General features: G+C 47.2%; 1 protein-coding gene and 1 non-coding gene across 4 annotated transcripts in view; one reads left to right on the forward strand and one right to left on the reverse strand.

The window, feature by feature from the left end:
* LOC144152890 (uncharacterized) overlaps positions 1–15374 on the reverse strand; it is a 79431-nt gene that overhangs the window by 37724 nt on the left and 26333 nt on the right. For all 3 annotated transcript variants that reach the window (XM_077684429.1, XM_077684427.1, XM_077684430.1), the window contains 2 exons: positions 11740–12060; positions 1824–2165 (listed from right to left, as the gene is read on the reverse strand). In XM_077684429.1, coding sequence (XP_077540555.1) covers positions 1824–2165; positions 11740–12060 — 663 coding nt within the window. The remainder of the gene's footprint in view (positions 1–1823; positions 2166–11739; positions 12061–15374) is intronic.
* Trnat-cgu (transfer RNA threonine (anticodon CGU)) lies at positions 10103–10175 on the forward strand. Its single transcript has one exon. It is a non-coding gene; the product is annotated as a tRNA-Thr (tRNA).

Below are 15374 nucleotides of genomic sequence, written 5' to 3' on the forward strand. Positions count from 1 at the left end.
ATGCTGGATCGTTAATGCATATGCTTAATGAAAAACTTCTCCAAACGCATCAGGTGGCTCTAAATTGTGAGTGCGTTACCTTTGCTATAATACTATGCTTGAAAGGAACAAAGAAAATAACCAAAATTGCAAAATATGCAGAAAAGTTTAGCGAATATCACCGGTTGGATGTCAGATTCGAATTCTTTAATGCGACGGAGGAGTGTTTTTGTAAGCGGACGCAATGCACGCGCAACAGCTTCTTGTTTTCCCGCTTGTAGCTTTTAAGTGAGTGGCTCGGATTGTTGTCGAAGCTCCTCCGAGGTCAGGGTGTCTAGCCACCGTAGTACCCGTGTCTCGCACCAAAACCGGTTTTTTCTAAAAGATACCCAATTCCCCTGGCCAAGATTGAACCTGGGTGCCCCGCGGTACGAAGCTGATGTGTATCAAATTCCGCTAGAGTGACACTTTTTACTCCCATGCAGAGTGCTGGGGATGACCTTTGCGCTGCGCCGTTGCGAATGAGTACACTAATAAAAATAACGAAAACATCACGCATTAACCAATGAATTCCCCAAAATAATAAAACCTCAATCCAGTGTCAATTTATAGGCGTTTTCAGGGGCTGCTGCGCCTTGCCTTGACTACTTTCGGCATCAACGCCAGGCTGATACGGAAACTAGTCAAGAGGGGGCGGCACAGCCCCTCTGGCGACTCACTGCTCCACACTGCGACAGCTTTCACGTTGAGTGGATTTGGTTTAGTTTTTAAATGTATTCCAGATAATGGGTACCTGGTCCTCATTTTAAAATTTTTGACTCACTGCTCCGCACTTGACAGCTTTTAAGTTGAGTGGAATTGGTTTATTTTTTTAATTCATTCAAGATAATAGGTACCCAGTCCTCATTTATAAATTGTAGATTCACTGCTCCACACTGCGACAGCTTTCACGTTGAGTGGATTTGGTTTAGTTTTTAAATGTATTCCAGATAATGGGTACCTGGTCCTCATTTTAAAATTTTTGACTCACTGCTCCGCACTTGACAGCTTTTAAGTTGAGTGGAATTGGTTTATTTTTTTAATTCATTCAAGATAATAGGTACCCAGTCCTCATTTATAAATTGTGGATTCACTGCTCCACACTGCGGCGGCTTTTACGTTGAGTGGATTTGGTTTATTTTTTAAATGTAATCCGGGGCCCTCCACTACGGCGCGCCTCATCGCCTGTGTAGCGTCCGTGCGTTAAACATCATGATAAATCAATCAGCATATTACCTGACACTTAGCCCTTTATACAATAGAGTTCAAATATTTTGAGTGCTGATACTTTAATTTAAGCACTTGTCGATTACTGGCCTCCCGTTGCGGTGGGATTTTATAGGGTTGCTTCCTTTTAGAAAAGTGTGAAGAGAGGATTTTATAAGGAGGTTGCATTTTCTCGTCAGTGTTGTTTTTTTGTTGTCCCTATTCCTCGCGCTAATTATTATTAGCCGTTAGCTTACCCTGAGATTCTGTGCTTTCGTCTTTATGACTTCGACATTATCAAAAGATTTAGGCCGATAATCTATTACTGGTAGCTTATAAACGCAAACAATTAACTGGGAGCTTGGAAATACAGCTGAAAACAAACGCCACGTCCTATTAATGACGCTTCTCATGAGTAGGTTCCAGGAACTGGCGCTACAAAGAGCTTATAAACTTTGTATGAGGATAACCAAAGGTAAGATGTAAAGTATGTACAGCAAACAGATCATTTTTGGAAATTTATGCAATCGGCGACAACATGCACCGGCAGTAAGCATATCATGAATGACACAAAACTTACGCCAGGTCTCAGTACTAACCCTGTGGAGTTATGGTCACACCCTGGGACATCTCTGGACCTGTAAGAATGTCTCCAAAGTCACCGTGTCCTTGTGCACTGACAAACAAGATGTAATGCCGTCCAGGTTTCAAAGACCGGGTTGCATTCAGCCGGAACGTCCATAGTTGGGCATCTGCAGACCCATCGGGAATCTCCAGCTCCTGCCAGGCTGCTTCTTCCGCTTGCGCAGGCTCCCAACGAACTCGGAAGCCAATCGGATGAGAGTTCCATGCTACTGGCGCGGCGATGTGTAGCTCCACAAGCCCAGATTCATTGTGGCTCCTCAATGGATGAAGCACAACCTCGGTTGGTGGACCAGGGGCTGAAAGATCAGGTTGTCACCGCTTTCAGAACTGCTTTTTTCTACGGCGCGTTATAAGGTTATAGACAATGATATATATATATTTGAGAAAATGGTTGCTCCCGATTGAAAACGAAAACAGTGGTTTACTGACGTTTCGACTGGAGGACCAGTCTTCATCTGAGTAACATACAACCTAGAAGCACGCACGCTTATATAGGTGCCGAAGGTGTGTATATAAGCGTGCGTGCTTCTAGGTTGTTACACAGATGAAGACTGGTCCTCCAGTCGAAACCTCAGTAAACCACTGTTGTTGTTTTTAATCGTGAGTCAACCATTTTCTCACATATTTCTTGTGGCTCCTCGATATATATATATATATATATATATATATATATATATATATATATATATATATATATATATATATATATATATATATATATATATATATATATAGAAATAAGGGTTGGCAGTCGAGAAAACCTCGGAAAGCAAAGGGGAGGATGTGGTAGATCATTGAAACAGATTAAGAATTTGGAAAGAAAGAAAGAAAGTGAAGAAAAAATGCCCGCCAGGTGGGATCCGAACCCACGACCTCCAGAATACCGGTCTGGTGCGATAACCACTACGCTACCGGCGGGGCGATTTTCCCATTCACTTTCTGGGGTATTTATGTTAGGTATGTTTGTTTCCTGTGCTTGGGGGTGGTAGCCAGCGCCATTCGGACATCCTCCCTCCTCCCTCCCCTCCACATCCTCCCCTTTGCTTTCCGAGGTTTTCTCGACTGCCAACCCTTATTTCTGTGTTATTTTCAACGAGCCCCTCATTTCCTATTCTGATTCGCTACATGCATAGCGAGGGCCTCTGTTCTGGCAGTCTTGTTGCCAAAGGGAGCTTAAGAGGGTTCAAAGCTGGTCGACCACTCTGGACATGTCGTAGACACTCGAGTCACGACCCGGGGGTTAAAAAGAAGGTCCCCTTCACCCCGATTCGTCCGAATGGCGCTGGCTACCACCCCCAAGCACAGGAAACAAACATACCTAACATAAATACCCCAGAAAGTGAATGGGAAAATCGCCCCGCCGGTAGCGTAGTGGTTATCGCACCAGACCGGTATTCTGGAGGTCGTGGGTTCGGATCCCACCTGGCGGGCATTTTTTCTTCACTTTCTTTCTTTCTTTCCAAATTCTTAATCTGTTTCAATGATCTACCACATCCTCCCCTTTGCTTTCCGAGGTTTTCTCGACTGCCAACCCTTATTTCTGTGTTATTTTCAACGAGCCCCTCATTTCCTATTCTGATTCGCTACATGCATAGCGAGGGCCTCTGTTCTGGCAGTCTTGTTGCCAAAGGGAGCTTAAGAGGGTTCAAAGCTGGTCGACCACTCTGGACATGTCGTAGACACTCGAGTCACGACCCGGGGGTTAAAAAGAAGGTCCCCTTCACCCCGATTCGTCCGAATGGCGCTGGCTACCACCCCCAAGCACAGGAAACAAACATACCTAACATAAATACCCCAGAAAGTGAATGGGAAAATCGCCCCGCCGGTAGCGTAGTGGTTATCGCACCAGACCGGTATTCTGGAGGTCGTGGGTTCGGATCCCACCTGGCGGGCATTTTTTCTTCACTTTCTTTCTTTCTTTCCAAATTCTTAATCTGTTTCAATGATCTACCACATCCTCCCCTTTGCTTTCCGAGGTTTTCTCGACTGCCAACCCTTATTTCTGTGTTATTTTCAACGAGCCCCTCATTTCCTATTCTGATTCGCTACATGCATAGCGAGGGCCTCTGTTCTGGCAGTCTTGTTGCCAAAGGGAGCTTAAGAGGGTTCAAAGCTGGTCGACCACTCTGGACATGTCGTAGACACTCGAGTCACGACCCGGGGGTTAAAAAGAAGGTCCCCTTCACCCCGATTCGTCCGAATGGCGCTGGCTACCACCCCCAAGCACAGGAAACAAACATACCTAACATAAATACCCCAGAAAGTGAATGGGAAAATCGCCCCGCCGGTAGCGTAGTGGTTATCGCACCAGACCGGTATTCTGGAGGTCGTGGGTTCGGATCCCACCTGGCGGGCATTTTTTCTTCACTTTCTTTCTTTCTTTCCAAATTCTTAATCTGTTTCAATGATCTACCACATCCTCCCCTTTGCTTTCCGAGGTTTTCTCGACTGCCAACCCTTATTTCTTTGTTATTTTCAACGAGCCCCTCATTTCCTATTCTGATTCGCTACATGCATAGCGAGGGCCTCTGTTCTGGCAGTCTTGTTGCCAAAGGGAGCTTAAGAGGGTTCAAAGCTGGTCGACCACTCTGGACATGTCGTAGACACTCGAGTCACGACCCGGGGGTTAAAAAGAAGGTCCCCTTCACCCCGATTCGTCCGAATGGCGCTGGCTACCACCCCCAAGCACAGGAAACAAACATACCTAACATAAATACCCCAGAAAGTGAATGGGAAAATCGCCCCGCCGGTAGCGTAGTGGTTATCGCACCAGACCGGTATTCTGGAGGTCGTGGGTTCGGATCCCACCTGGCGGGCATTTTTTCTTCACTTTCTTTCTTTCTTTCCAAATTCTTAGTCTGTTTCAATGATCTACCACATCCTCCCCTTTGCTTTCCGAGGTTTTCTCGACTGCCAACCCTTATTTCTGTGTTATTTTCAACGAGCCCCTCATTTCCTATTCTGATTCGCTACATGCATAGCGAGGGCCTCTGTTCTGGCAGTCTTGTTGCCAAAGGGAGCTTAAGAGGGTTCAAAGCTGGTCGACCACTCTGGACATGTCGTAGACACTCGAGTCACGACCCGGGGGTTAAAAAGAAGGTCCCCTTCACCCCGATTCGTCCGAATGGCGCTGGCTACCACCCCCAAGCACAGGAAACAAACATACCTAACATAAATACCCCAGAAAGTGAATGGGAAAATCGCCCCGCCGGTAGCGTAGTGGTTATCGCACCAGACCGGTATTCTGGAGGTCGTGGGTTCGGATCCCACCTGGCGGGCATTTTTTCTTCACTTTCTTTCTTTCTTTCCAAATTCTTAATCTGTTTCAATGATCTACCACATCCTCCCCTTTGCTTTCCGAGGTTTTCTCGACTGCCAACCCTTATTTCTTTGTTATTTTCAACGAGCCCCTCATTTCCTATTCTGATTCGCTACATGCATAGCGAGGGCCTCTGTTCTGGCAGTCTTGTTGCCAAAGGGAGCTTAAGAGGGTTCAAAGCTGGTCGACCACTCTGGACATGTCGTAGACACTCGAGTCACGACCCGGGGGTTAAAAAGAAGGTCCCCTTCACCCCGATTCGTCCGAATGGCGCTGGCTACCACCCCCAAGCACAGGAAACAAACATACCTAACATAAATACCCCAGAAAGTGAATGGGAAAATCGCCCCGCCGGTAGCGTAGTGGTTATCGCACCAGACCGGTATTCTGGAGGTCGTGGGTTCGGATCCCACCTGGCGGGCATTTTTTCTTCACTTTCTTTCTTTCTTTCCAAATTCTTAATCTGTTTCAATGATCTACCACATCCTCCCCTTTGCTTTCCGAGGTTTTCTCGACTGCCAACCCTTATTTCTGTGTTATTTTCAACGAGCCCCTCATTTCCTATTCTGATTCGCTACATGCATAGCGAGGGCCTCTGTTCTGGCAGTCTTGTTGCCAAAGGGAGCTTAAGAGGGTTCAAAGCTGGTCGACCACTCTGGACATGTCGTAGACACTCGAGTCACGACCCGGGGGTTAAAAAGAAGGTCCCCTTCACCCCGATTCGTCCGAATGGCGCTGGCTACCACCCCCAAGCACAGGAAACAAACATACCTAACATAAATACCCCAGAAAGTGAATGGGAAAATCGCCCCGCCGGTAGCGTAGTGGTTATCGCACCAGACCGGTATTCTGGAGGTCGTGGGTTCGGATCCCACCTGGCGGGCATTTTTTCTTCACTTTCTTTCTTTCTTTCCAAATTCTTAATCTGTTTCAATGATCTACCACATCCTCCCCTTTGCTTTCCGAGGTTTTCTCGACTGCCAACCCTTATTTCTGTGTTATTTTCAACGAGCCCCTCATTTCCTATATATATATATATATATATATATATATATATATATATATATATATATATATATATATATATATATATATATATATATATATATACAAAGAGAAAACTCACAAAGTGCGCCGAAATAGTATGTAGAGTCGGATACACAGCCAGAACAATAACAGGGAAGGTTTACTCACGCAGCGGCAATGGGACTTGCCTTCGTCAGAGTAGTTACATCATGTTGCTGCCAAAAACATTTGGAAGAAATTTCTTATATAGCTTTGCGGAAAACTGTGAGAAGGAGAGAAAGGCATTTCGGAAACGGAGAGTATGCGTGCAGTCGGGCTATGCCCATGGTATAACAAAAGAGCGAGAGAGAGAGAGAGAGAGAGAGAGAGAGAGGTTGAATTAACAAGGCACCTCTCATGATTGCATGACGACGTGGCAACGCACGTGGCGTGGGGCGCAAGTTCAGGCAATGCGGAAGCGTGGACAATCGCGGTTTCAAAACGAAGAGAAATGTACACAATAAGGTATTCAGTGGGTGGGGAGACTGGTTTGGATGGATCCATACAGGCATGAACGAAGACTGTATTTTGGGTGTGCCCCTCTCGGGTGGGACGAATAGATGCGCTGCACAAAAGAGCATTGCACAGTGAACTAGCAACCGAACAGAAATAGTATAAGGTTCAGAGATCACAAAGGGTTGAATGTTGCAAAGTGTTGGGGGGAATCCGGCCTCCTTCCCCAGGACAAATCGCCGTATCGAGCCGCATTAGGCTAATAAAGCTGCTGTACTTGGGGAGTTTGTGCGAATTCTGATGGGAAACTCACGGGTAGAATTAATGAACGACTGGATAAAAATTATGAGTTCGCCAATTTTAATCGAGGGTGGAGCAGGTTAGTTTTCCGTAACTTTCATTAATACCAAGCGTCGCTGACCTAAACTTATAAATGAGATAAGATTCCCAAACCTCTCGGTCGTGGTGGGTTTTAAAAGCGGATTCTAAAATTGTTGCTTTAAGATGTTCAAATGCATGACCGGGACCGTTCACATGTCTTGAGAGGGGCAAACAAGGACACATTTTTGCATGATAGCGGTGACTATTGAACCGTATTCGAAAGGGGGTTTCAGTTTGGCCGATATGTTATTGCCTACAAATAGTGACTCTAGAAGGCATACGACATTAGCGGAGTCACAGTTAAAGCTATCTTTTATATTTACGTACTAATCTGAAGCCGTGCTGGTGGCACGACGCCGTGTAGTGGTCATGTGTGGGCATACTTTACATCGAGGTTTATTACAGGGCATGCAACCAGAAGTTTCCAGTCGATTGATACGAGAGTTAGTAAGAAAGTCGCCTAAATTCTTGTTACGCCGGTAGACAACGCGTGGTGGTTCGGGGAATATGCTTTTAAGCGTTCACTTTGAATTAGGATATTGTGATGTTTTCTTAGTACGGTTGACACGCTTTGAGCGGAGGCTGAGTGGGTTCAAACTAAGTTTGTTTGCGGATTAACGTTCGGGGAATTTTTCTTAAAGATATCGTTATAGACTAATTGGTTGACTCGCACAATAGCGTCGTCGATAATTTATTCTGGGAATTTTTTATTCAAGAGGGCGCCTACGGCCTCAAAAATTCTGCGAAGTGTGCGCCAGCTCCCGGAAATGCACATCATCTGGACCCCCGGACACGAGTCCTTCGAGGGGAACGAGGCGGCACACGCCGCTGCCCGCGTTCATACACACCGGGCCGTTTCTCAGAAGGCGAAGTCACGCAGCCCCTTCGCTCTCCCAAGCCCGCTACTTTTAATTCATACGCGGACATCCTCGCCTATTACCGCCACGAACGACGACGCTTCCCGCCTCCACATCCCCATTTATCCAGAGAAGAGGCGACTGCCTTTCCTCCATGCCATGTACCCCACCCTCTACTACTCTACGTGTAATTTCTGTCCTCAACCAGGCACCCTGTACCACATGGTGTGGGAGTGTCAGAAAACCCCATCTCTTACCCCAAATCCTCACCCAACGTACACGCAGTGGGCGGGCCAGCTGGCCAGCTGCGACCTCTCAGTCCAGCATAGCCTGGTGGAGAGGGCTAGCGCAGCCAGAGCGGACCAGGGCTTCCCGGACTACAGGAGGCCCCGCCACCTGGCGGGCGCCCAACCATCAGCGCCTGAAGCTCGTCTTAATAACGTTTATCCACTCCACTCCACTCCAGGAGGGCGGTGTTAAGTTCTCGAATGTTTGAGTCAAAGTCGGCTTGCTTTGTGGAAATTCTCCTGAATCGGCGGGCTTGACCGTACGGTATTGCTGTCTTGCAGTGTCTGATATGGCTACTTTAGAAGGGCAAATGCTACCGGGTGTCTGCCGGTTTTGAAGGGGGGGGGGGGGGGGGGGGGGGGGGCGCTCCGATCGCTTGAAAACTCCCACAGGTCGACATATAATAAAACATCTCAGAATCACCCCCGGCAATATAGCTGAAAGAGAGCCCATTCCATTACAAATAAGAGAATCTGATCATAAAACCGCATATAAAAATACCCACAAAAAAATGCCCTCCAGGTCAAAACACCCTCTTCGTATATCGCGCCGAATACCGACATAAACCAGCATTCGCCATTGTTGTAACGAAAGGCACAGCCAAACCACCAGTGCATGGAAGAGACAGCAATAGCCGTAGCACTGACGCAGCACGCAACGCCCCCCCCCCCCCCCCCCCCCCAATTATCTCAGATTCCAAAACCGCTATTCAAAATTTTGCCCAGGGCAACATTTCATCCCTGGCACTCAATATTCTTCAGAAGAATATGCCAATGCACCCTTACCCCAGTAGACATACTGTGGACACCGGCCCACGCGGGACAGGAAGGGAACGAAAACGCACACTCTCAGGCTCGAGATTTTATCCTCCGAGCTGGAGTGGTGCCCGACCCGTCCCACAGGGCAAGGTCATCCAGAGACAGTCTCCTTAACTATACCGATATTACGAAACATTACCGCCTCTGCCGCCGAAAGGTAGCACCCCCGCACTCGGGACTCACAACAGCGGAAGAGGAAGACTGGAGACTCATAAAGACAAACACATACGCACACCCAACCCGCCTGCACCTAATTCACCCAACCCAAGTCCCTTCCCCGAGCTGCACCTTCTGCGCAGCCCCAGCCACCCTACCCCACATTATGTGGGCCTGCCCCCAAAATCCCTATCACCGAATCACCACAGCTGAGCAGTGGAGAGAAGCACTGGCATCCCACAACAGGGAGGTACAGGCCTCCCTGATCGCAAGGGCCGCCTCGGTCGTCGTTGGGCTGATAACAACGACCACCGGCTTCTCATGCTAAAGACAAGCTCAGTTTAATAAAGTTTTTTTTCTCTCTCAGTTATCTATACAGTTCAGTTTGAAGCCGATCTTGGGAAGTAGTTACGGTAACATCATGGAAGTTTACACGGTGTTTCGAGTAGGAATGAGCAAGGGAAATACAGTAGAACCCCGCTTTTACGTCTTTCACGTGCGTTTTCCTGGCTGTTACGTTGTTTGTTATCGGTCCCGGCATAGCTCCCATAGGATATAACGTATTGCGAACCCCGCTGTACCGCTTTCCGAGGTTTTCATGACCGCCAACCTTTATTTCTGTCTTGATTCAAGCAGCCCCTCATTTCCCATTCTGATTCGCTACATGCATAGCGAGGGCCTCTGTTCTGGCAGTCTTAGTGCCATAGGAAGCTTAAGAGGGTTCAACGCTGATCGACCACTCTCGACATGTCGTAGACACTCGAGTCACGGCCCGGGGGTAAAAAGAAGGTCCCCTTCAACCCGTGTAGTCCGAGTGGCGCTGGCTACCACCCCCAAGCACAAGAAACAAAAATAGCTTAACATAAATACCCCAAAAAGTGGAGGGGAAAAACGCCCCGCCGGTAGCGTAGTGGTCATCGCATCAGACGCGTATTCTGGAGGTCGTGGGTTCGGATCCCACACGGTGGGCATTTTTTCTCCACTTTCTTTCTTTCTGTCTAAATGATTGATCTGTTGCAATGACCGACCACCACATTCTCCCCTTTGCTTTCCGAGGTTTTCTTGACTGCTAACCCTTAATATATATATATATATATATATATATATATATATATATATATATATATATATATATATATATATATATATATATATATATATATATATACAGAAAGATAAGTCGGCAGTCTACAACGCCAAAGGAGGCATAGGGGTGGGGTTAGGCTATATATAAATATATACGAGAAAAACATAAAATATAAAAGTTTACTGATGTTTCAGGAAGAGGACTTCCTTTCTTTAGAGTACAGAATAAGTTGGTTTCACGGTTATATATATACAGAAAATGTAGCCAGGGTGAGGGCAGGGCAAGGGAAGGGATAGTTTGTTTGTGGGCAGTTGAAAAAAATGAGAGAAGTGGAAGAGGAAAAAAAAGGATAACAAGAAATCACAGTCACGCAGTACGAACATGAGAAAAAAGAACCAAAAAAGAAATGAAACAGAACGAAACAAAAATTTTAGCAAGGTAATTCCTCTTTCCCCATGGCAACAGGGGTGAAAGAGGGGTAAAAACAAGATATGCCCATGCACGGATTTGACATCGGCAAGAAAATCACAGTCACACGGAACGACCATGGCAAAACATGAACTGTAAAAAACAAGAAACAGAGCGAAAAAAAGGAAAATTTCTCGTACTTCGTACTTCTTTCTCATTTTTCTACGAGGTGACTGTGATTTCTTTGTTATCTTTGTTTCCCCCTATTGCCAAAGGGGGAAAGGGTAATTACCTTTTTAAATGTTTCTTTTTCTTTCTTTCTGTTTCTTTCTGTTTCTTTGCGTAAAAATTGTTCCCTGGCCTACCATACAGCAATCGTCAGAACTTTGGAGCAGCTTCGCGCCTTCCAGGTAGTCTTTCTTTTTGCCAATAGCTTTCCGCGACACTTTATGCGTCGGAGCACCTGATCTCATCTAGCTTGACGCCATAATGCAGTATGTTACAATCACAATGTAACGAGATGCTGTAACTATTGTAAAACGAACAAGCGACACACGATTTCAAGTGCCGTGAAAAAAAGAAAAAAACTGTGCACACGCGTAAGACAAAACCCCTTTCCTAAATGTCGTTATTTTTCTATGACTCCATGCGGAAGGCTAAGTACTACCCATTTATCTAGTACTTCATAGACACACCATGGAAAACTTCAGCTAATAACATGCGGCCTGTCCTAGACAACTCCGGGAACTATCTATGTTCACACTTCGTGGAGTGGGCGGTATGCGGTACAGGTATGATTACATCGATGTCTGAAAACAATCCACCATGTTCATAATAGCAAAGTAGTTTGTTCTTGTATATATTTGCATTTATAAGAAAAGTAATAAATTTTGTTCTAATTTTGCGGCCTGGTTCCAAGCACATTGGAGACACTGCGAAAAGCGTATTTGTTTCGGGTTTGCGTGTGCAGCCAGCCAAAAAAGACAGAGAGGAAAGCGGTGGCATTTTCAGCGTATAATGAACTTAATTGGAGTTTACCTGTAGCCGGTGTTTTCACTTTCACCATGGCCACCTCTCCAAGGCGCTCGACCGCTGTCGCCGAATCTTCCACTTTGAAGAAAGGCTGCAGCGATATTTCGTACTCAGTGTAGCCGTGCAGGCAGTTTGCAGTGTAGTTTGTCATCAGTGGGGACAGCGTCTTTTGGAAAGTGTGCTTTGTTGAGGCGCCCCGAAGGTAGTAGCCAGCCAGGTAATTTGTGCCTGGTAGGCTGGCGTCATGCCATGCCCACGACAGGAGCACCGACCCGTTCGGGTAGGTAGAGCTGCTGAGTTCGACTTTAGCCGTATCAAAACTCGGTTCTGTTGAAAATAAAAGAAAGGACGAAGCACAGAAATTATGAACAAATGGTCAATGTTCACTTTTTAACTTTTACAGGCGCAAAAGTTTGACACATCCAATCTCCCTGCGTGATTATGCAGGGATTTCGATTTTGAGTGATTTTCAGTAATGAAGCACAGAATGTAACGTTTGACTGTTGTGTAAGTTCGCTAGCACCGAAAACATAAATGTGGCGTCAGGCTATTGCGCGCGTGTAGGCGTCAGCAATAGGCTTCGGAGGATGGGGCCACGGATAACAGAGAAGTGGTTTAATTGAAACGACTGCATATGCACAGTAAATTGTGGTTTAACATAAGTTCGCCTTTCTTGCTGCGTTAATAGAAATTTTAGGAGTTAAAACGTAAATACGTGCGTTATGGGTCACAAAATCTGAAGCGTATCGGCAGCCAAGAATTATGAATACAAAGTGCGGCCCAACAAAAGCCTGTGCATGCTCCACGAGGACAGACGCGAGAAAGAATCATGAAGAACTCTTAACACTGTTTGCTTCTCCGGCGGGACAGGCATGTCCACAGAGTAATCAACTGCGCCCTACACCGGTGTTTACTTGTTCTAAAATAAAAGCGTTAATAGGGTCGTTTTTAGGACTGTGGCAGATCGCGAGTTGTGCACGCGATCTCTGTCCGGATCTGGCGCCATCACTCACCAGCGGAAACGACAACAGCTGTAACAATTTTCACCACAATAGCAACCGAAGGCGAAAGGAGCCACACGCACCTCTGAAGGTTAATAAACTCAAAGAAAGATCACATCCACGCCCTTCCTCCTTTCGGACGGGAAGAAGGCGTACATGAACAGCTGGAGATGAGTTTGAAGGCCACGCCACTGACACGTGCGCAGTAAACCGACTAGCAGCGAACCACGCCTTTCGTTTGCGCTCCTGTTTTTCCCTTAGTGGAGAAGCCCGCATGAATTTCAGCAGACGAAAACTTCAAAGCCACACCACGGACACGTACGAAGCCACAAGACGAGCATCGGAAAGTACGGTAAACAAGTACTTTGAAGCACGGAAACTGTCGTATTCTCATTCAAAGTCAACAGAGCTCCGCGATCGCACCTATTAATGCTTTCGCGCCCGCATCTAAAGTCACGCAAGCGTAGATGTCGTCTGCAGCTTGTAACAAAAAAAACGTTTTTAAGCGCGGCATTTATGTAATTTTGAGTGTTTTCCTGGAGCCGTACCCGCGAGCCGTGCCTGGAGCTATACCTTCACACCAGTCATCTGACGGGAAAAAAAATGACAGATGTCGTGACTGCGCCAATAAGAGAATATCGTGCGAAAGCAGCGTTCTTTATTGCATACAAAGCGTAGTCCAATATTCCACAGCGGGTATGTGTTAGTCTGTCCGCACGCGAAGAAAAACACAACCTCATCGGGCATGTTTCCCATGGACTTGGCTTTTCATTGTCGCAGTGGCGCAAGTCTTTCGTTTTGCCTCTGCGTTTCCTGATTTCCTGACCTGGCCCTCCCCAAGTTCGTCACAACTCGTGCACACGTTTAAATGAGCTGTCGGTGTCTAGTGCTATCCACTTTTCTCTTTCCTCTGATGTCCGAGAAGACCGCGCTAAGCCTGGCTTCCACCTCTGCTCTTCGCACTCCGGTATTGTCCCACGGATGTATAGCCGGGCGCCTCGATTCCTGCAGACGGCCCGCTTTGACGACGGCCTGAAACCACCGAGTCTCCACAGACCGACCTACAGTCATAGCCATGGTAGTGGTGGCGGTCGAGGGCGAGGACATGTCGCCCGGCATCCGAGCCACCTCCCGCATCGCGGCCGTGCTATAACGCGTCTAGTCCTACGTAAATCTGCCACCGCAATAAACCACGAGGATAGCGCACTTGGAGCGCCTCGCACCACACATCCACTTCCGCACATCAGCTACCGCGCCACAAAGCTGCGCGGTCGTCAGCCCAGCCTTCCTTCCTACGACGTCTAGATCTTCATACTGACGCGAGGCCCCCGATCTATTTTTTTGCGAAATATTTCTTTACGGCTTAAGAAAAAGTTTTCAAATGTGCTACACAACGCTGCACCCGTAACACGCAAAAATCCAAGAAGAGACCGGTGCTGGGGCCCCTTATCTAGCGCTTGAGATCTGGGGGTCTGCCAGGATGGAGCCCTGTGCCTCGTAGGTGTTGCGTTCGGGCGTCCCTAAGGCCTGGGAAAGGCCACATCTAATGTTCGACGTGAGCCTCCGACGCAGGAAACACACACAAGGGCAAGTGTCTGCAAACGGCACGTGATACCGGGCAGGCCAAGCGTGGGTAACTGCTGGGGATACGCCACCCCAACTATGAGCGCAACGAGCGGATATGCGCATGTTATCCGATGTCTGGGCCGGCGTCTCGATTCCTGCAGATGGCCCGGCTTTCTCGACGGCCCGAAGCCTCCCAGTCTGAGCTGATAACATATATAGTTCCAAGCCAAGGGAATTCTGTCAACTGCGTCGTTTTTTGTAGCCTGAGCGACGCCTTAGTTGTCTAGGGGGGAGAAAATGCCGATAATTTGGCGAGTGTACGGAAAGTGGCGCGCTAATTAGAGGCTCTTAGGTAAAGAGAAGGCAGCTTCGGGATCATTGCCTCTGTCAGAAAGAATACGATTGGGCACATTGTGGGTTGGTTGCACTGCTCGAGCTGAGAAGGTGGGCCTTGATTCGATTTGTGTCTGAGACCGTCGCCACGACGCCTGCAGTATGTCGGCAAGGGAGTGATAATGCGTTTTATATTACACCCAACCGCAGGAGCTTCCGTCGAAACAAAGAGATGTGATAATCGGCGTTCATTTTACGGACATTACGTAATGAGGTCCGCTCTAAAGTTTTAGTTCTAAAACGTTAAGAGCCTTCAGTTCTATTTTTCCTGTTTGTTTACTAACCGGTTTCGATGAACACCATTCAAGTTTCGCTTCAAAGAGATAGACTTTGGTTACATACGATTGGTTGTTGTTGGGGGCAACCAGCAGCCTGATGTTGGTTTTGTATCTTGGGAAAAAGCACGGAAAAACGACTACACGTAGAAAAGAACACAGGACGGCGCGCTCACTACGTCCTCACTACGTCCACACTAAGCCCTCCCTACGTCACGTCCCTGTCATGTCCCTTCGGCAGGCGGAGTTAAAGGAATCCTGTAACATTCTTTCAACTTTGTTTCTAAATCCATAATGCTTTCAGAACGCAATCAACAAACACAACCAGCACTAATATAGGGGTTGACAGTGTACCTCAGGCAGAAAATTTGCCCTATTCCCCTCGGATAACTTAGAAGCTCGCTCA

Source organism: Haemaphysalis longicornis, unplaced genomic scaffold, assembly GCF_048455015.1.
Source record: "Haemaphysalis longicornis isolate Haplotype H1 unplaced genomic scaffold, Haemaphysalis longicornis Haplotype H1 scaffold_9, whole genome shotgun sequence".
NCBI classification, from domain to species: domain Eukaryota; kingdom Metazoa; phylum Arthropoda; class Arachnida; order Ixodida; family Ixodidae; genus Haemaphysalis; species Haemaphysalis longicornis.